General features: G+C 31.0%; 1 protein-coding gene across 1 annotated transcript; it reads right to left on the bottom strand.

Moving 5' to 3' along the window:
• Positions 1 to 4,478: 4,478 nt before the first annotated feature.
• LOC123693232 (peptidoglycan recognition protein-like) lies at positions 4,479 to 8,639 on the bottom strand. Its single transcript, XM_045638232.1, has 4 exons — positions 8,377 to 8,639; positions 7,765 to 7,969; positions 6,429 to 6,544; positions 4,479 to 4,669 (listed from the first exon to the last, which is right to left on the bottom strand). Exons 1-4 carry the CDS (start codon positions 8,435 to 8,437, stop codon positions 4,479 to 4,481), a joined length of 573 nt encoding a protein of 190 aa, XP_045494188.1. The 5' UTR covers positions 8,438 to 8,639.
• Positions 8,640 to 21,748: the final 13,109 nt, after the last annotated feature.

Below are 21,748 nucleotides of genomic sequence, written 5' to 3'. Positions count from 1 at the left end.
ATGAACTCGAAAAACATAACCCTCTTTTTTCCGTAGTCGGGGAAAAATTTGGGAAATTTTCAATATCTGGCAACATTACACGCACACAGAAGCACCGTGTACGTACAGTGCAGCGGCGAAATGACAGCACACATAGCTTTATTGAAAATGACGATAAATTATTCGGTTTAGTTCGGCAACGCTCCATCTGTCTTTTATTTTGTAATCTAAGATCCTATCTTTGAATATTATATTATAATTTATAAAAAGCTATAAGCGTCCACGTTCTTGGATTAAATAACATCAAATTAATATTTGAAATATACAAAACCCACTAAGTATAAAAATACAAATACAACACATAAATTGACTTTTTGCAGTCCAACTTTATTTCATAATAATATATTTACATAAAAATTAATACTGTTAAATGCTAATAATATAATATAAGAAATACTGACAATAACAATATATTATTTAACTCAATTTACATACAATAATTGTAAAACCTCTGAATAGTAGACAGCTATTAAAATTTATTACTTAAACATTGAAACCTTAACTGACATATTGCGACCTTTTTTAGGGTTCCGTACCTCAAAAGGAAAAGCGGAACTATTATAGGATCATTTTGTTATCCGTCTGTCTGTCTGTCGGTCTGTCCTCTAATCAAACGAATAAGCTAACGCAATCTAAAGATATAGCCGTTTATGATGCAAATTTTCGCAAATTTCGACATTCGCATGGGAATCAAAACCTACAAGGTACTTCCCGTGAACACTGAGTCTCGAAATTGGGAAAATGCTATATGATAGCACATATAAAGGAAAAATTGTTAAAAGCATAAAAAGTATATAACGACATAACAAAAAATAGGTGTGTTCGGAACGGACTCGCACTTGGCCGGTTTTATTTCTATTTTGATTTTAATGTGACTTTTTATATTAGACTTATCCTTTTTAACTATCACCTAGTAGGCGCTATTTGTTTTTTATCAAATATTCTTTAATGTATTATTTGATAAAAAACAAATAGCGCCTAGGTACTAGGTGATAGTTAAAAAGGATAAGTCTTCAAAATATTCCAAAGCATTCACATTTCCTTATTAGTTATTACAATTTTAAATTTTTTCGACCAAAAGTTTTATTAAATTCCTGTTATTAAAAATATATTTGCATTAGATAAATAGTTTAATGAATTATTCATAAGTGACATGAATTTGAATCGACATATAAACAAATCTGTTCATAAAATTTAAATATTTGACTATTAAAATAGAATTAGTTCATTTTTATTCATTAGTTATTAATAGAGTTGAAGGTAAAAATTGAAAATATTATATTTCAACTCGTTTACATTTTTCAGGTACCTATTACTATTAGATACTATAATATTTAAGACTTGCTTTTTGGACAACTTTTAGCACAGCAAATATATTTTTTATTTCAAATTTGAATATGCACTATTCGACTAAAATCTTAATTCAATTTTGCTTTTGAATAAATTATAATATATTATACTAATTATTGCAACAAACAAATAAATAATCTTATAGTCAATGAACGTAGAAGGTGTATAATCTCATTTAGGTGTTTTTTTTTCAATCGTGGCAGAAGCTTTAAATTAGCACGATTATAAGATTCACACGAATTGTTCTGAATGAGATAATTTAAAAAAAACATTATTTTTAACAGCGAAATATTCTATGCAGTTTAAAAATAGAACAACATAGGTACCTAATATTATATTTCAAACGCCTTAGTCTCATAAAAAAAAAACATCTGTCAGGATATTCTATGCAGCCAGCTATAGTTTAAAAATAGAACAACCTATTTTACAAACTCCATCGTCAAATTCTATAAAAAAATCTGTCAAAAATAGAGATGTTCTCGAATGTTGATATCGGAAGTAAATACCTACACCGGTAATACAGTTATAGGCCTTCAACTCTTGTTCGGTCCAATGTGTGAACCCATTATGTTAATGACTGTACTATGTTAATGCAATCACGTGAATTGCTATGTTGAACTTATCAACGAATTATTAAATTTGGTAAACATAACTAAATAATGCGGTAAAAAAATCTGTTAAATAGATAAAGGTGTTTTTTTATTTAAAAAGAAAGAAAGAAAACATTTATTTCCCGTTGGTTTCTTTTTAATTCTTGCAATATAACTTTAATGTACATATTGTAATTTTTTAAAGTATTTAAACAAAGTATTTTAGTTATACATACATATTATATAGTAGCAATTTTAGTTTAACACGATTAAAAAAAGTAGTAATTTTTTAATAGTGTAGAAATTTTTAAGACGGGATTGGCATTTTCAATAATTTTTAATATTATCATACCATTATAACTAGGGTGTGAATAATATAATGTACTTATTAGTTCAAGAATATCATATTTTTTATGTACATTTAGCATTTAACATATTAAATTCAGTATGGGTTCATAACATACAAACCTAACTTCTAATCAATTACGTTCCCAATGAAAAGTTTTCGTTCTCAATAATTGAATTTCTAAAATGCAATTACAGAACTTGATCGAACTGACTTTTCAAACTGTTTCTAGTAAATTTCTCAAGAGTAAAATATCTAACATTGGACTTACAGGAAAAAAAGTAAAAACGATTGAGAAAGCCTAGTTAAGAATTGGTGAATAATTTAATATGTATGATAACTTTTATTTGTATAACACAAATCTTCTTACCTTCAAATTAAAAAAAAATTGGTAAGCATGTAATTGGCGCCTGGCGGCCTTATCGCAATTTCTATGACGGTGTAAAAATATCAAATCAAATAACAAATACAAATAATTTTTAATTTAAATAATATTTGCATTATAATTTAGAAAATTCGTCACTAATCTTAACATACTTATAAGTTATAGCTTAATTTAAATTTGTAGGCAGCTATACTTTCTTACTTTACAAATTTAAAGTACGTTTTGTTTACTACAAACAAAAATTTGCAATCAACACCCATAAGAAATAATATACCAAGGCATTGAACAATCAGAAAAGTAGTCTTCAACTAAAACATGTTTATTGGTTAGTTCATTTTATAAGTGATCCCTAAAATATCTAATTACTTCCTTTTCTTAGTTTATTGACTGTAAATGAAATCCAATAACATAGAAAAACTTTATAAACTAGGTACTACCCTACTTAGAAAGAACTCTTTCACAAAATGAATTTATATGTTTTCCGATTTTCGAGTTCTTGCACATGCAGCAAAGTTCGTTTTTTATTATGTATATGAAATTAGTATTTAGGTATTAAATATATTATTTATTTTATTAATTTTGTTTGAAAAAACAGTATTCTGTCTATCTAGGATAAGTTGTAGTCGTCCGTATAAGTTGTAGGTACTCTTATTATGTCCCTAAATGGTTGAGACCCTGTGTGAATTGAAGTATTAAATAAACAAATATACACCACACCTACTGGCTAGTAATCATAATTCATAATATGATGGTATTTGTACTAGTTTTTACTAGAAAGTCATGCATTATAGAGCCCAATGGACGTTGATAATCCACTAAAAACCACTTTCGAAGAATCTTGTTCAATTCATATATTTCAAAACAGTCACAAACAAATAATTCAAGGCATACTTTCTTCATTATAATGTGAAGAATAATCTTATTTATTACGGTAACCTGATTGGGGCGAAAACTATTTTTGATAACTTGACCGTGTTTCGCCGATAAAAGCTAAAAACCACACAGATTAGTTAATAGCATACACACATTAATGTATAATATAAAAAATATGTATTTAAACAAAAGTGCATTTCATGATAATAATCATAAGCCTCGTATAAACATGATAATACATGAACTAATTTTATAATTATTAATAAGTACGAATCAGTCACCTCAACAATATTCTTATGTACCTAGAGCTATTTAGTGAAAAATAAACTGAATTTAGATATATTTATCGTTGTATGTAATTTTATAAAAAAATAAAATAAAGAAGCATTCCCTTCACTATCAATAAGCCATTATCCATTAAAATAACACACGTCCTCTAAAACACACAAAAGTGAAGACTTTGTCACTTCTGGGGTATTTTTATAGTCTATGGGGCAAATGCATTTCACATGTTCTGTTATTTATTTTCTTTACAATTTTCAGATATCTGGTAGATCTATCAGACTAGGTTAATTTAATACTAAAATATTATTTATAAGCAATATCTTAAAAAAATTAAACATAGGTACTTACGTCTTTGTTCTGTGACCTTTCGCCTTTTCTATTTTAATAACACGCATAGATTAGCTTCACTTGTTTGTAACCGACTCAATCTAATGAGATTTGATTTTTACCTACTATGAACGGAAAAAAATTAATTTAAACTTTGTATCTACACTTATCAAAAAACGGTGGCAATAAAAATTTCAAGAGTTTATCTTATTAAAGCCTTTTATTGGTTTCTTTTTAAACGAATGTACCTATTACTTCAATCGTTTATTACATTTTTAAATTTCTACATAGATATATTCTGCCGCCAATGCGGCCATGTTTCTATAAGGCTTTGTAGTTTAGCCCCAGGGCTAATTGTCGATGCCACTTGACCGTGTCCCACAAGATCGTAGTCGTCAGACAAGTTATGGTTTTTAACACTACAATCCAGGAAGTCCTTAGCGGCTTGCAATGCTTGCTCAGTTGGTGACTCCTCTGAAAGTTATTTTTTTTATGAATAAAAAATTATTCAAATAAATAAACAAAAAAGGGCACACGGTCACATATCATAATATACATGTTTCGATATTCCTACAATTTACAACGTGTAATTGTATTAAAAACCTAAAATTAAAATGTACGTAGCTATATATTAGTCTTACTAAAATAAAAGAACTCCATGGTACATATAGACCGTTCGCTTCACCAAATGTTTGTATTCCACAAACACTAATCCGTTTATAGGCGCACTTTAATTCCAAGAGAAGTTTCGAGTCGATTTAGAAAAAAAAGCTTGGTACAATTTTACTTCAAGTATATGGACTTTTTTCTGTCTTTTTCACTATCTAATTAAATTTAATCAATCAAAGCATTCAATAACTATTTAGAGCCGATTTTTCAATGCTTGGATAAAACTTATCTGTCCAATAAAGTATTACACGATAGTATTAAAATGTCACGTAAACTGTCAAATACGGACAATTTATAGAATACTTACGTTTTTAAAATGGTAGTTTTATACATTATTCGACGAATAAGTTTTATCCAAGGATTGAAAAATCAGCCCTTAACAGAATAAATACTTCTTAATTACAACTAACAAGGCTAGCTATTTATAAAGATAACTCAAAATATCAAATCACTAAGAATTATATAAATAAAATATTACAGGATTTTCTATATAATTTCATTCTAAGTAGGTACTTACTTTAAAATATAAACTAACTCTAAACTCATAAATCAAGCTTATCCAATCCTTTTCTATAAAGTTTTTAAGATCTATAAGCATAGATTTAATTAATACTTCATCTTAAGGCAGTCGGGTAAACCAAGAGAGGGTATTGTCCCTTATCGTAGTATCTGCCATGAAGTTGAATTTACGTGCTTACAACAATAGAGTGATATTGTACTAAATATCGTTAAAGAAACGAGATAGATGTCTCTATTCTCTCTTAACACACGCTATATAATCGAAAAGATTTATCTGAATCCATCACGCGATGACAAAATACGATACGATATAATTCACAAAATTATGTAAAATAAAAATATAATATTATCATGATACTAAACTGAGAGTCACCAAAGATATCTCGCAGAAAATTCAGGTCTTTATCAACCGCTGCCTCCGACAAATTCTGAGAATTCACTGGCCTGAAAAGATCTCCAATGACCAACTATTGGAACGCTGCCACGAAACACCGATTTTCCTCCAAATCTTACGCCGTAAATGGACATGGATTGGTCACACTCTTAGAAGGGAAACCTTACATATACCCAGGCAAGCCCTGGAGTGGACTCCGCAAGGAAAAAGAAAGCGTGGCCGTCCTAGACAATCCTGGCGTCGTTCCGTGGCAGCGGAGGCTAGGGCGATTGGGTTGACGTGGCCGGAGCTGAAGGGCGTAGCCCAAGACCGAACGCGATGGCGGCGCACTGTGGACGCCCTCTGCCCCACATAGGGGCCATAGGACCTTAAGTCAAGTAAGTCATAATGATACTAAACTGGCACATCAGCAAAAGTAATCAAGAAAGTTTCTGTAACAGTTAACTCAACCAGTGTTAACTGTTATAGAAATTTTCTTCAATAACAACCTTGTAATAAACAATGATGCAATAGCCAATAAATGATGCTGATCGCTCTAAGACACAATAACATTAATTAATCGAATTATTATTTTATAAAAAAGATCAATATAGCACTTACTCCTAAGATCCTATTGTATCTTATCAACAAAGAAAATATCAATAAACTAACCCCTAAAATCCCCAATGAAGGATAAACCAATGGATTTGCTATTAAGCCCCTTTGAGTGCGCGCCGACGTGCCACCCGGAACCTTCATACACCTTTCCGTTACTGCCGATGTAGAAACTGAAATAAGTAGTGTATTATTTCGAATATCACCTTTCCTTAGTTGCATTAATATTTATACTACATTGTAATATGTTATCGAAACTTGACAAGACGGTATAGAATATCGGGAGGCTCTCTAAAAATCCTCCCGACATTTGAATAAAACAAAGATGTCTTTGAAGTTTTAATTTTAACCGTTTCTTAGAAGCTAGGTTCATTGACTGTACTTAAGACTCTTAAGTTAGACGCGTATATAATACTGAACTTCTCATCGTTTCATATGCTTTTAGTTTAGTTATTTTGAAGAGTTTAATAGAAATGAACTTGTTTTACACATTAGCATTAGCACATTAAAGCAGGTACTAAAGCTTCTTCACGAATAGACCTAATTTTCGGGAGTAAACAGGAAATAATAATATGTATTATGCTTTATTTATCAATCATACAAAAGCCTTGTACAATTTTCCTACTAATAAGTAAGATGAAGATTGTTATATAAGAGAAAGGCCTCCCTTGTGTAGTTTCGAACAAATATACTCCATCGCCTATTAATTGATTGCTTGGACAATCAGGCTTTCTGCGTTCCATATTATGTGACCCAATTTCTTAGAAAGGAAAGCACATGTAAATAATATAGATCCTAAAATATTTTCATGTGTTTGTTCTCCTATCGAGAATTAGGTACTAGAGTTTCGTTCTGTAATTAGCCTTTGCTGTATGTTGATCGTAAATCTATGTTAAATAATAATTTCTCTTAACTTAATATCTCTTCGACCAAATTCGAGTTTTAATTCGAGTCTGTCATATGAATTTGGATTGTATTACTTATGTATAGTTAAATGTAATTCAAATGCACTAATTTTGTCGTAATTATAGGAGTCGCTTCAATGCATCATTGTCAGATTTTACGATGATGAATGATGAGTTATTTGAGGCTTTACATTTTCTAAATAAATTCAATAATTGATACGCTCATTGAATCTGTAGAAATTATGAAAACACCAATCCTATGCTATTATGAGTTGAAAGTACAAATAATATACGGGTACCTATGATTTGCTTTGTATATACTCAATAATCTTGATATCTCTTTTTACATGAAACAAAACATTTAACATGAAACACTTAATTCACTTGATCACATAGGTATATCCATACAACATTTACAAAACATAGTTAAGGTACTCCTGACAACAGAGAATCTCTCATCCTTCTTACAAGAAATTCTTCATACTCACGAATTGCCAATATCTGAGAACTCCAGCATATCAACGTGTTGTTTCCTAACATTATTCAGAAGCTTCACACAGGATTCGTCAGCGAAGCATTGGCCCGTGACCGTATGCTGAATGACTACTATGTGTACTGGCTTTGACAAATTCACTGGATTGTTCAAGGGCGTTGAGCCCCATTGAGATAGGGGTACGACTCCGCAATCTAGATCTGTTCAATTCGAAACGGTAGGATTAATTGCTGAGCCAAATTACTAAACAATGCGTTAATTACATTGAGAATTAATATGCAGGTGTCGAATTTAATATTCTAAATAATATATCTTTAAGTATAGACTTTGTTTGGTTAGTTGAGTCAAGTACCTATAAGTTATGACTTTAATTGGTGTCAAAAAGGAGGCGCGATCTCTTGAGAGACTTCAATCAATTAAATTAAAATTAATGTCAAACTTTTAAGCTCTATCTAAGTTATTTTATTTGATTGTGAGATGTTATGAGCAATGTTTTATTTAGCTGTTATTTATTAAGTAAAAATAAATCTGTATTGTTTTACTATCGCATCGCGGAGAAGGAAAAATTGAAACGCTGTATATGTTAGGTACTGTACAATGTACATACCTGTGGCGACCACAATTTTTATAACGAGCAATAAAACAATATACATTTCGTTTCCTTTCATTGCGCACTAATTGAAAAATAAACACAAACACTATTTATTATGTTATGTTAATTACAAACACCATTTATTAAATTTATATGTTAGTAATCAAAACGTATGTAACTAGTAACATCCTAAAGGTGATTGATTCCCTTTGATTGGAAATTCTGCTACATTCATTACATCATACATCATACATTCTACTATATTCACGGCTTGGTTACTCATCAATACTTAGTGCGTATATGGTTTAATGCTCTAAGAATCAACAATCAACATATTTTATACGTAAATGTAACTGTAAAATTGTTTTCCCTGCATACGCAGAACGCTATGAGATTTACATAGTTTTTCAATTGATTCTTTCTGTTATTATATTTTGTCATGCTGCGAGTGTTATAATGAAATGAAATCCATACTAATATTATAAATGCGAAAGTAACTCTGTCTGTCTGTCTGTTACTCAATCACACTTAACTGAACCAATTGGTGGAATATAACAATTATTGTAGACCCTTCTGTACCGAAATTGGAAGGATTTTTGAGATATATTGTTTAATTTTTATGCAGAAATAAGATGCGACGTTGAAAGGATGCGAAGTACGCAATAATGTACCATGAATATGTACCAGGATATGAATCAATTTAAATGAAATGTTTAGTTCAAAGATCTGCGAAAAGGGAAATCTATGAGATTTTTCTATTTGTACACTTGAAAACCTGAGAATAATCGACACAATCATGGAAAATTTTATTTTATTCAATAATAAGAATAATAAGAAAGAAAAGACTAAACGTGTCATTTTATACGTTACGGGGATAATATTATGTACCAGAATTAAATAATTAAATGTGTTCAGCAATTATAGAGTATTAATTTTATTTCAAAAGAGAGCTATAATATAACATGATTGTGTTTCTACCAATTATAATTTAATTAGTTTATTCGCAAAAAGAACACAATTTGGTGTTAATGGGCTTCAGTTTAATGACCCCTGTCAACCTTAGTTCTCATAATATAAAAATAAACAACCATCACGGCAATTTAGATAAATCTTTATTTATATTTATTATAGTACCTAGGTATCTAATATAAGGTGCTTTGATGTGATTTTGGAAGATGGAATAAACAATAATGTAAATTTAACACGCTGCTAGTGAATATTTTTAAAACTTGCAATGCTATTATTGCGAGTCCTGTAGTATTGTATATAAAATAATATATTATGTACCAAGTCCTACACATAATAAATAATACCATAACCATAATCGTGTATAATCTAGAAATCGCCGTAGCAGTTACAAATGTCGAAAACAACCTAACCAATATCTTGTGAATTACTTAATACTCAACTAATATCACAACCTAACTCAACCACCTTCACTTATTCAATTAGACTTCATTTGAAGCGCTTTTCTCCATAAGTAGCATGACATTTCATAATGCGAGGTCGTTATGAAAATTACCCCTATTTACATTTTTAAATTGTGTTCTTTTCCCGATACATTTAGATTCCGTAGACCCCGCATTGGCTTATGGTTTTTGTATGTCATATGTATAACAGACAGATATTTTACCAAAAGATTTTAGTTGCTAGTTGCCAGCCGTCAGCAATTGAGTTGTTCAAACTGTGGTTCAAACAAAGCTGATAGTGCATCAATTAATGCTCCATTCCATTATTATTACTTACTCTCTCTAATCTTCTATTCTAAAAAGTGATTTTGAAACATTTTTGTTCACTGCTGGTGCAATTACATCCATGTCTTGACGGCAGGCCCGAAAAAACATACAGAAAAATACAGACAAACGAAAAAAAATTCCAAAGTTATACTGTTTTTGTTTAACAACTTTCTAAGGAAACAGAAGCCTTAATAATTGTAAGCTCATATAAAGAGTAGATAAATTACTTACTTATTAAAGTAGACGGTCAAACTGTATAGAAATGACAAAGTATCGAATAAAGTTAAAGTCTGCTTGCGTAGTACCTAGGACGTATCGACGACGAACTTTCGAAGTTACAAAGTTTTGAATTTAGTAGACATTCTTGAAAATCTTCTGGACACTTGACATACAAAATCTATGAGACTTGAGGGATACTTATAAATTTATTTTAGGAAAAGTGGGATGTGAATATGCTTTAAAATTTCTAAGACTTTTAAAGATATTTTTTGTAATATAGACTGATCCATTATTATGGGTATTCTGTAGGTTTTTATCGTGAAGATATAAATGGTTAATTATTTTAAAAATTTTAACTCAATGTCGAAAATATATTCAACTAGTTGTCCGCCCCGGCTTCGCCCGTGGTACATATTTCGCAATAAAAAGTAGCCTATGTCCATTCTCGGGTATCAAAATATCTCCATACCAAATTTCATGCAAATTGGTTCAGTAGTTTAGGCGTGATTGAGTAACAGACAGACAGACAGACAGAGTTACTTTCGCATTTATAATATTAGTATGGATTTGTATTTTAAATTTTATAAATTATATAGTATTATTATTCTGACGACAATCCAATTGAACTCTCTTAGTAGAATAATAAGTAACAACGTGCGATGAAATTCAAAATGATTTTTTCAAAACTAATTATTTAATCGTTTAAATTCACAATTTCTTAAAGTTAAGAGAACTTTAAATAATATAGATACTTTATTATTAACAGATAGGTATATTCGTAACCTATCATATATATATTATATAGTCATTAATAGCTACATATATACATCATAAATACTTGCATTCTCTCCACATTATAAGGAAATTCATATTTATCTCTACATCATATGCTATTACAATTGTATACTTAAGGAGTATTAAATAAAAAAGAAACTAAAGTATTAATAATAGTTCTCTGTTCTTAAATTCGTCATGTACCTACGAAATGTTTTCTCATTTTTTGAATATATTAGACATCATTAACACGTTCACTGCGGCACCTAAAATGCCAAACTTACCGTTGTTGCGGCATGTCTTCCATACTTCACATCGGCAAGTTCACCACTGTGCGTCATGAGCCATTTTTATCACATCGCACCTACTGACTTTGAAGGTTAATAATTTCATGAAATTTCAAGATATTTCAAAAAAATTTTTGGGATAATAGTATATATAGTCTTGTATATACCGCATAAATAGCTTTTAGTTTGACCCAATAGTTTAAAAGATATGAGGGAAAATGTAATCCCCTGATTTTGTGAAAAATTATTTGCCATCCCGCACTGCGTTGATACGGCATGTTTACAGTAATAGCGATGGGAAACACTGTAAAATAAAACATCGATATCGATATAAATCAATTTTGTATATTTCAGTCTGTTTGTTAACAGATAACGAGATCGTCGATACAAAAAAAAAGACATATAAAACAAGGTACTTGATAGAGTACTATCAGGAAATTGTTCAGTAACTTTTGTTTTAATTTGTTCAGTAACTTTTGTTTTAATGTTTTATATTATATTCACAACTGTCATCACATTTTTGCATTTATGCTACGAAATAAAAGAAAGTAAAAAAACTAACGCCTCTAAGGTATCATTGTCATTTAAAAATTTGATAACGACGCGTGCGGTCCTTGTACATCACTATGCGAGACTGACACGCGGCGCGCTCGCAGTACAGTGCGGCATGAGGTGCTTGTCCATGGCAAAATATTTGACATGCCACACACAAAAGAAACGGTTTCTTTTCTATGCGTGTGTCCAATATCACTGGTCTGCAAAGAAATCCTCCTTTGAATAAAAATATGATAAACATGGAGATCTTAACATGCTGAATCTAGATCTGCTTTCAGTTTTTTTGTATCACGTCTAAATTTTTTTTTATTGCTGTTTTTAAATACCTCAAAATTCTGTATTGCTTGGTAGTCTCTATTGCAATAATGCTATTTTATTCGGTCTTTATGATATTTTTCATCACAAAAACGACTTGAATTTATAAAACTAGAACGATTTCTACTGAAGACATTATTTTTACACTAATTTGTAGGGAATTTATGGGCTTCCGTAGTTCTCATCGTCACTCCGCTGCGCTCAGTTCAAAGTAAAGTTGTAAGGTGACGGTTGATGATTTTATCCTAATAATTTGGTAAAATTTTTATATTGTACTGATATATTGATGAAAATTTGTATATAATTTCAACCATAAAGCAAAATTGAATCACGTGTTATGAATTTTTAAACGACGCAACATCGAAAGCGCGAGTCTTTAGTGTGGTCTCTAGGGACTGCAAATGCGGGAGCTTAGATAAGAATTAAATTATGAAATTAAGCAGACTAAAGCTGTCAAAAGAGTATCTGGTGACCACTATGAAACATTTTACCAGAAGTTTGAGAGGAGATACGGAAAAGCTAACTGAAAATATAGTAAAATATAGATAATAAGTTGACAGCAAAGCTTGCTGATTTTACTAGATCGATTCGTCGCGAAACTCCTTATAAAATATTAAAAGAAAAGAAAACTACTAATTGAAACAATGTAAATAATGTGTAATTATATTATCTTATAGTTTTTAATAGTTTTCTTGACATTATTTGTAATATTTAAACCTAATTATCAAAATAACGATGTATTCTAAGAACAAAAAAAGGGGTTTCTTTCAAATTAAACCACAAAAAATCTAGACGTGATACAAATTTTTTAAAACTTAATTTCTGTTCAGAAGTATCACTTCTATAATAATCTTGTGCAAAAATAAGAAGGAGCGCGAAAAAAAATTTTTTTGCAGACCAGTGTATTTTGCCATACGATTTTTAAACGAAATTGAGTCCTACTTCAAACTGTGATCACAAAAATATATTAATTGTCTCTTTTCTAGTCATTGATTAACATATAAAAAACCTCGCCGCACCATGGTGAAAACTGTGATTTTGGGCGCCGCACTGTGGTGTAGTCGCTGATGGCCCGATACTGGACATGCCGGCCGCAGTGAAGGTGTTAAGATTATTATTAATTAAGGGATTGAAGTCTCTTCCATCTATTTGCCGACCACGACAGATAGTTACTATTAATCCAATATTTACACATGACACAAGCTTGTTTACTAAGCGACATAATATTGTAATTAAAACATCTATAATTTGTAACTACATTCTTGCAAATAAATATAATTTGAATTTTGAATTTGAATTTGACCCCTTTGATTTATTACTACAGTAGTACTACTATGAATGAATGAATGAATGAATACTCTTTATTGTACATACACAGAAATACAGTTTGTTAGATGGTTTAGATAACTTATGAATAAATTAACTTATGATATAAAAACAAACTTAAAATATATACGTATATAATATGTAGGTACAAAGAGCGGCTTTATCGCCAGTAACTCTATGTAGACAGATATAGTGAGCAAGAATTAAAGAGAGTAAGAAAGTAAAGTACTACTATAGTAGTAGAGCACTTCATACAACGCGCTTGGATTCAACAATTTGATTGATAAACCTAACATTAACATTATACATTAATTGTTTAAATAATTCTCTGATTTTGTCCTCGATAGATTCTCAGAATGTTATTATAATTAAAATATATGGTAATTTTTTTTTTTTTTAAATAATAAATAAATATTATTATAGGACATTATTACACAAATCGACCTAGTCCCACAGTAAGCTCAATTAAGGCTTGTGTTGTGGGTACTAGGCGACGATAAATATAATATTTAATAAATACATATATAGATAATAACACCCAGACCCAAGAACAAATAATTGAGTTCATCACACAAATATTTGCCCTGACCGGGGATCGAACCCGGGACCGTCGGCTCAGTAGGCAGTTATTTTACCACTGCGCCAACCGCGTCGTCAATTATAATCAAAATGACACTGATATTAAATCCCTATAAACTAATACTTCGATAACACTAGAAATTTATATTAAAATAGCTACATAATACATTAACGTCTAAAATTATTATGATCGTCTCGAAACCGGAACTAATAAAATTCCATTCATTAATCATAAAACATATTTCTCTAAAATTAACATCAATAAGCTTAGGATATTTTTTTCTTGGTTGAAAAAAATAATCCTTATTAATTTAATATCTGTGGAAAATTTAATAAACTAAAACAACTTTTTTGTATATAAATATTAACTGATGTAAGGAAATTAGTAGAAATATTATAAATAAACTCATAACATTATAATAAAGATAATATTATTATTATGTAGGATAATAGAGCAAAACTAGCTGTGCTCCAAGGTTTTACTTTGTTGGCTCCTGATATTAATTATCCTTCCTCGATAAATGGGCTATCTAACAACGAATAGTTCCCGAGATTAGCGCGTTCAAACAAACAAACTCTTCAGTTTTATAATAGTAGTATAGATTAGTATAGATTTCGTAGATTCAATTATTTAGACACGCTAGCCATAACTTCAAAATAAATATACATTTTTGCGGTTAAAATTACAAGTGTATTTACTATTTAGTATGTTGAAAATGTTTTACACGCGTAATATTGTACGTGATACAATTATTTATTTATTTATTTATTTAGCTTAAAATTCGGATAACGCAGATCCATTAATTAGTCATGAGTTTTTTAAAGATTACGGATATGAAACACTGTTAATAATATAATATTATAAGGTAGGTAAATGTTCGTTGAACTCCGCTATAAACTATCGTAAATTGAGAATATAAAATCCTTTATTTTTCGAATCCCGTCTCGCGATCTAAATTATTATATTTTATTAATTCTCATTTATAAAGCATATGAAAGCTATAGAACTTAATGTTAAAAAGTAAAAACTATCGAATATTGAAAATCGTTACCTCTATGTTATTCGTGTTGTACAGCACAATGTACTTATCGCCAACATTTTTTGTAAACAATATAGGTACTTTTTCACGTGTGAGGATAAAAAAATATTATTCAATTTTTTTCTCAAACGAGAAGCTCATCACACTTTTTATCGAGTGACTATTAATATTGGCAATCCGATAATGTTAAAGAAGTATTCGCAATTTGGCCTCCTGTGTTGATTGGTCGTTGAACCAAGAGGCATCTACTACGTTAAAGTTGAAACCTTACAATTTAATCTAGAGCTTATGGGACTCGGAGTAAACGTTAATTAATTATTCATTAGTAAATTAGTCAATTAAAGCGTAAAAAAGACACCAATATTATAGGAAAATTTGATAATAATTTGTTGTACCACCTACCTTCCATCTATAATAAATTGGCACAAAAATTCAATGAATATAATTTTTACATACAGTCATAATATTTTCATAGTAAATAAAAACATTTTCTCTATCTGGTAGTGAATACAGCATGAAAAGTCCATGCAGTAGTTGTTGAGTTTAACACGAACAGACAGATAGACACGGCGCGAAGGACTTTATTCTATATATTGATAGCTTATCGCCCGCGTATTGGGACCTCTGTCCCTTTGTATTCGACTGCGTATGCGTATGTAAAGCGACTTTGTTTTATACTATGTAGTGATTCTATATTTATTTTATTATATAAAGATTTATCTAATATACATCAAATACTATAACGGAAACGTTGATGAGCATCGTTCATTTGATATTCTAACCATTGTTTATCAAATCGTTAGTGGTTCTTACACGTCAGTTGATGTTTAATGAATACCGTTACCCATGAATTGATTTCAATAGACAGAACAAGGGCTCCACATTTTATAGGTTATGTTGTAGGGTCGTTTATTATTCGCTTATCATTTTAAATTGTGTTGACTTTATGCGTAATCCCTACTATCCCTACTATGTTTAAATTATTATAAATGCGAAAGTAACTCTGTCTGTATGTCTGTTACGCTTTCCTGCTTAAACCTCTCAATCGATTTTGATGAAACACACAGACACACACAGACAATCTTTAGACCCTGAGCACAGAATACATAATAGTAGCTAAACGCTACAGAACGGACACTCTCCGCCTCCCGCCAAAATTAAACACTTACCTCACCCCGCACGATCAGACATGTTATGGTACCCATTTCCCCGCAAGGACGATACCAACGACGTCTTTAGACGAAACGCAACGAAGATTGACAACATTAATCAAATTGACTTAAAGCAATTTTATTATTTTGGATTTGTGATTATCGTTTTTCGTAGAAAATGGTTAGATATTGTGCTGTTTACGGATGTATTTCATCAGAAAAACGCGAATTTTTTTTTACGCTAGTCACAAATGTGCCAACCATAAAGAGTTTACACACACATTTGCAGTCTCTACAGTGTGACTGTCAAAACTATAATTTTGTATGGAGTGTCCGGGGTGTGCCCTGAGAAAGAACATAGCGAAAGAACATAGCCTTTTATTGCGAAATATGTACCACAGGCGAAGCCGGGGCGGACCACTAGTAATGGATAATTTATTGTGTCCTTGCTTTACAATCCAACTGATCGGAACATTGCAAACAGAAAAAAATGTGTTTGGCTAAGCGCGCACCACGATTTTATGCAGCGTGATTATTTTATCGCAGAAATACAACGTATGAGTTACTATGACAATGCGCGCACATGCGATTAAATAATGGCAGCGATTTTAAAATTGTGATTTGTCACATTTTGCTGCGACTGCTCGCGACGCGATTGTCGCGAAAATGAAATGCAGAATATGAAATTGTATGGTACCGCGCGCACTGCGATAATAAAATCGCACACTCGGGCCCGGCCGGCACTTCACTTGTGTTTCGTCTGTCCAACAGTAAACATCGTAGTGGTATAGGTAGGTACTGTTTGGTAAACATAAATTCAGTAATCTGTCAAAGGTTTGAATTTATTTATTTAACACTTTATTGTACAAGAAACAAAATATACATAAAGGTTACAATAATAAAAAAAATAAAAAAGCACAAAGGGCGGCCTTTTGGCGAAATTTTCATTCTATAATAGCTAAAGAATTTTTTGGGATACATCCGAAGTTTATTGTATTTCTGACTAGCTTTCCACCCGCGGCATTGCCCGCGCAGTCAAAGAAAAACCCGCATAGTTCCCGATTTCCGGGATAAAACCGATCCTATGTCCTTTCTCGGGTATCAAAATATCTCTATACCAAATTTACAGACAGACAGAGTTACTTTCGCATTTATAATATTAGTATGGATAAAAGAAACTTTTGAGAATTCTATCTGCTGTAAAAAAATGAGTCCAATATAGACGAATTTTCTTTTTTTTTTTTCTTCTTATCCTCCGAAGTAGTAAATAAAGACAAGCAACTTGTACGAAATCCATGATGAAAGTGAGTAAGGATCACTATTAAATTATCGCTGTGCGCGCACCGTACTCTCTGCGATTTTCTACAGCGCGATTTTGAAATCGTGTCGCAAAAATTAAAATCGTGGTGCGCGCTTAGCCTTTTATTTTTATAATGACATTTCATACATAAGGGTATTTATTATTTTGTATATTTTGTTTTATTTTATAATTATTGGCACCTTCTATACAAATCACTATAATACGTATAAATAAATAAGACTGATTTGAGAAACGAAATAACAACATAAAATTAATTTAGAAAACCAGAATCCCTGTATACATTGTTTAATTAAACCCGTCACATGGACATAGGATACATAGGATATGTGCTCGGCGACCCATCGTTTCAAACTTGACAGTATGACCCCGGCAGGCGAACTGTTGGCATTTTACTCGTCAATGAAATGAAATCTTTCATTTCATTTACGGGTAAAATGCCATAGTAAAATTATAATCACTATGTAGAGTACATTGATTTACTCTATACAATATATAGTTACATATTCTGAATACAATATAAACCTATATATTATACTAGCTGCGCTTCGCGGTTTCACCCGCGTGACTCCGTTTCTGTAGGTCTTAGCGTAATGATATTTCGCTGTCTGTCCGTCCCTATCTATATAATCTTTGAATATAAGGAGGCCTTCCTCGATAAACGGGCTATCTAACACCGAAATAATTTTTCAAATCGGACCAGTAGTTCCTGAGATTAGCGCGTACAAACAAACAAACTCTTCAGTACCTATAGAAGTATAGATGGGTTACCTTTCAGTGTCACCTACACTATAATAATATCATAAAGCTGCAGATGTTATATAACCCATATATCGAGGAAGGCTAGGCTATATATCACACTAAGACCAAAAGGAGCGGAGCAATGCGGTTAAAACCGCGGGGTACATGCTACATACATAATATAGTTATCAATTATATCCTACAGACTCACGATCAAATAACATGGACTTTAACTCTTTATACTATGTAGGTATATTCCTCATGGAAATCATCAAAGTTCGAGTAATCAATATTATAAAATATTAATAAGTATTAAATGAGGAGTTCACAAAAAGGGAAAAGATAGAACGTAAACATTTTCTGTTAGAAATGAATTAAAAACACTTTTTCTTTGAACGTCAAAAAGCAGCCTGTCAAAAAGTACTTCAATTAATTTTGACAAAATGTAAACACCATTGTGAATATTGTGCGTTTTTAAAACTCTAAGCTTCTCTAAAGCATAACTTTGTCGCAGGCGGAAAGTTTTCAACAAAAACGAAAGCAAATTCAAACGTACCCTCACTATAATACATGACACTGTTCTGTTCAAAATACTACCTTTAGAAAGTAAACATCAACAAAATGGGGATCCCCAGTGACGTAAGGAATATCGTAAATAATTAATTCATGTATTGGAACAAATGAATGAAAAATATATTGGATAATCTAGAAAGTTGTTCAAACGTGATACTTATATAGCAATGAAAATCTACGCAGTCGCGGAGAATCTTGTCCCTACGTCATTACGGAGGTCATTGTCGCGTCATACTATGTGATATTATTATGTTTACAAAGAAACCTGACATAGGTTTAACAGATTCCCCTTTAAACCTGTTAGTGACGTCATGCTTATAAAAGCAGTTACTTAATCTAAATATACATATTTATATAGTAATAGTCGCTTTGCATGCCGGATTGAACTTTTTTACGTATTCGCTGTGTTTTTATCTTGACGCTGTATAAATCGAAATGTACCGAAATGTAAGATACAGCGTCATTCATATAGGTACTCGGTATAATGAATGAAAAATAAAAAAAATAAACTGTAATTTTTCACAAGAGAACATTTCCACGTTTTTTGTTTTTTTATGCTATAACAAACATTATTATGATGCGGATTTAGAGTGATTCGTATTCATATTTGGCTAATTTTATTCTCACAACAATTTAATCTCAGCTCTTATAGTGGTGCATTTACATCGAACGAACATAGAACTAGAGCTAGAGCCAGAGCATTCTTCCTTCCTTTCTTTTGGTGTAAACGAAAATTCGTATTCAGTGTTGTTCAGTATTACGGTGCATTGACATCAAACGAATATAGAGAGATTCTTTCTTTATCTTTTAGCGAAAATAAAAACTCGTATTCAGTGTTGTTCAGTGTTAGTTATCATGCTGATAAAAGTTTAGTAGAAGTAATAAGTTTAAAAAACTGATTTTAATGAAGTGCGTTTAAGATCTGTTTATCTATCTTTGCACAAATAAAACATTTTTTTCCATATTTCGGAAAAAAGGAAATATCAAAACGGAAATGAGACCTCCCTAATATTATTAATTATTATTAAAGAATATAATATCAACTTATTTAAAACAAATATAATTTATACTTTCATACAAGTGTATGTTCGATAGCATCTTTCCAACTCAAGCGGCATTGTATTAATGAGTTTGGACAAAGATGAAACAACATACGAACAATATATGGGTAATTCCTCTGATTACTACATAGTAAAAAACAAAGTAGATTTCGCTGTCTGTCCGTTCCTATCTATATAATCTTTGAATATAAGGGACAGATGTTGATACGGTTATTTTTAATAGATATAGATTGCGCTTTCGCATTTTGCAATTGTCGTACATGTCCATTATTTTTATGGTTGCCTCGAAGAGATGCTTCGCAATAAGGCCACCTATTGTATACTTTCAAGTTCATATTGTGTTCATTAAAAGAAATTTTCTTTTCGATTCCTAATAAATGTCTCCATGAAGAATCATAAATAAATAAATGAAAAGAAGGCGACCGCGACGTCGCGTAGTACATAATCTACAATTTCGTGAAATGCGACCATTTCACTAAATGATCATATCATGAATTGAGCAAATCTACGATATGGCCACGACATATACCTATAATGATCCAATTACTCAGTATCAATTATTATTAGTCTCTTAGCATCCTCTGTCCTCACAAGGCCAAGTGACTGTTAATAACGATTAGCCCTACTGAATGAACCTCATTATGTTTATTTCCATTTAAACATCAATAATGAGTCATTACAACTTGTTTACCATGAAAACTGTCATAGGTTTTTTACTTAATCCATATTAATTAATCGATGTCGATGTCCTACAAGGGACTGACATATTAATTATGTCTATAGTAATCTTAGTTTGGCATTTTGAATTACATACCTGGGGGAATTACTTGTAATTAAGAATATATTATTTTAAATGCGTTTGGTGTACTTCCTTCTTAACCTTTATATTATTACTACTATACTACTGTATCGAATTTTATTTGACCCTAAAACGCCAAAATACCTTAAGGAAAGGTTTGAGTTTAGAGGTCATTGTAGTGAGGTTTGTTCATCCGAAATGTTGAGGATAATTATGCCTCAACATCGCACACATTTTTATGATGGATCTTTTACTGTACATGCTACTAAACTTTGGAATGCTCTGCCAGACTCTATCAAAAATGCTCAATCACCAAATAGTTTAAAATGTATGGTTAAATCTCACTTTCTCAGTGTTAGCCGTACATAAAATTTATTTATATTATAAACGTATTATTAATTACTATGTATTATTTTAGTATGGTATCTTTCTTCGAATCTCTATTCCCTTTTACTTATTTAGTTTATGCCACAATATAAATAATATGTATGTGTATCCTATATTATCATAGTTATTATTGCACTACCCATTTATGTATTTTGGTATTTATTCCTCTATAGTCTATTGTACCAAAGGTTGTCTGGAAGAAATCGCTCTAAGCGATAAGACCGCCAATTGTACTTAGTGTAAGTTATATTTAAGTGTTTGTATTTCTTGTTTTGTTATCTTTAAGTGCAATAAAGTATTTATAAATAAATAAATATTATAATCTACAATAATAAGGGTGCTTTTACACCAAAAATGTGCGAGGATGTGTAGCGAAAGGTAGCGAAGAATGTGTTTGTTAAGAACCAATCATGTCGCTTCATTTAGTTTGAAATTTGGAGCATTTATTGTTTGTTTTGGTTATTTACAAACACATTCCTTGCACATAATGGTAGAAAAGCACCCTTATAAGATATCCTGGATAACA

The sequence above is a fragment of the Colias croceus genome, chromosome 7 (genome assembly GCF_905220415.1).
Source record: "Colias croceus chromosome 7, ilColCroc2.1".
Lineage (NCBI taxonomy): Eukaryota > Metazoa > Arthropoda > Insecta > Lepidoptera > Pieridae > Colias > Colias croceus.
Note: the sequence above shows the minus strand (reverse complement) of the source record. Positions and strands in the feature narration are given on the sequence as shown.

Bases quoted from the DNA above. Each gene is read 5' to 3' on its own strand.
- LOC123693232 (XM_045638232.1), bottom strand. From the start codon at position 8,437: ATGAAAGGAAACGAAATGTATATTGTTTTATTGCTCGTTATAAAAATT. The intron at 6,545-7,764 runs GTGAGTATGAAG...TACTTATTTCAG, and splicing joins TTCTCAGATATTGGCAATTC to TTTCTACATCGGCAGTAACG. The intron at 4,670-6,428 runs GTTAGTTTATTG...AATAACTTTCAG, and splicing joins CTTCATTGGGGATTTTAGGG to AGGAGTCACCAACTGAGCAA.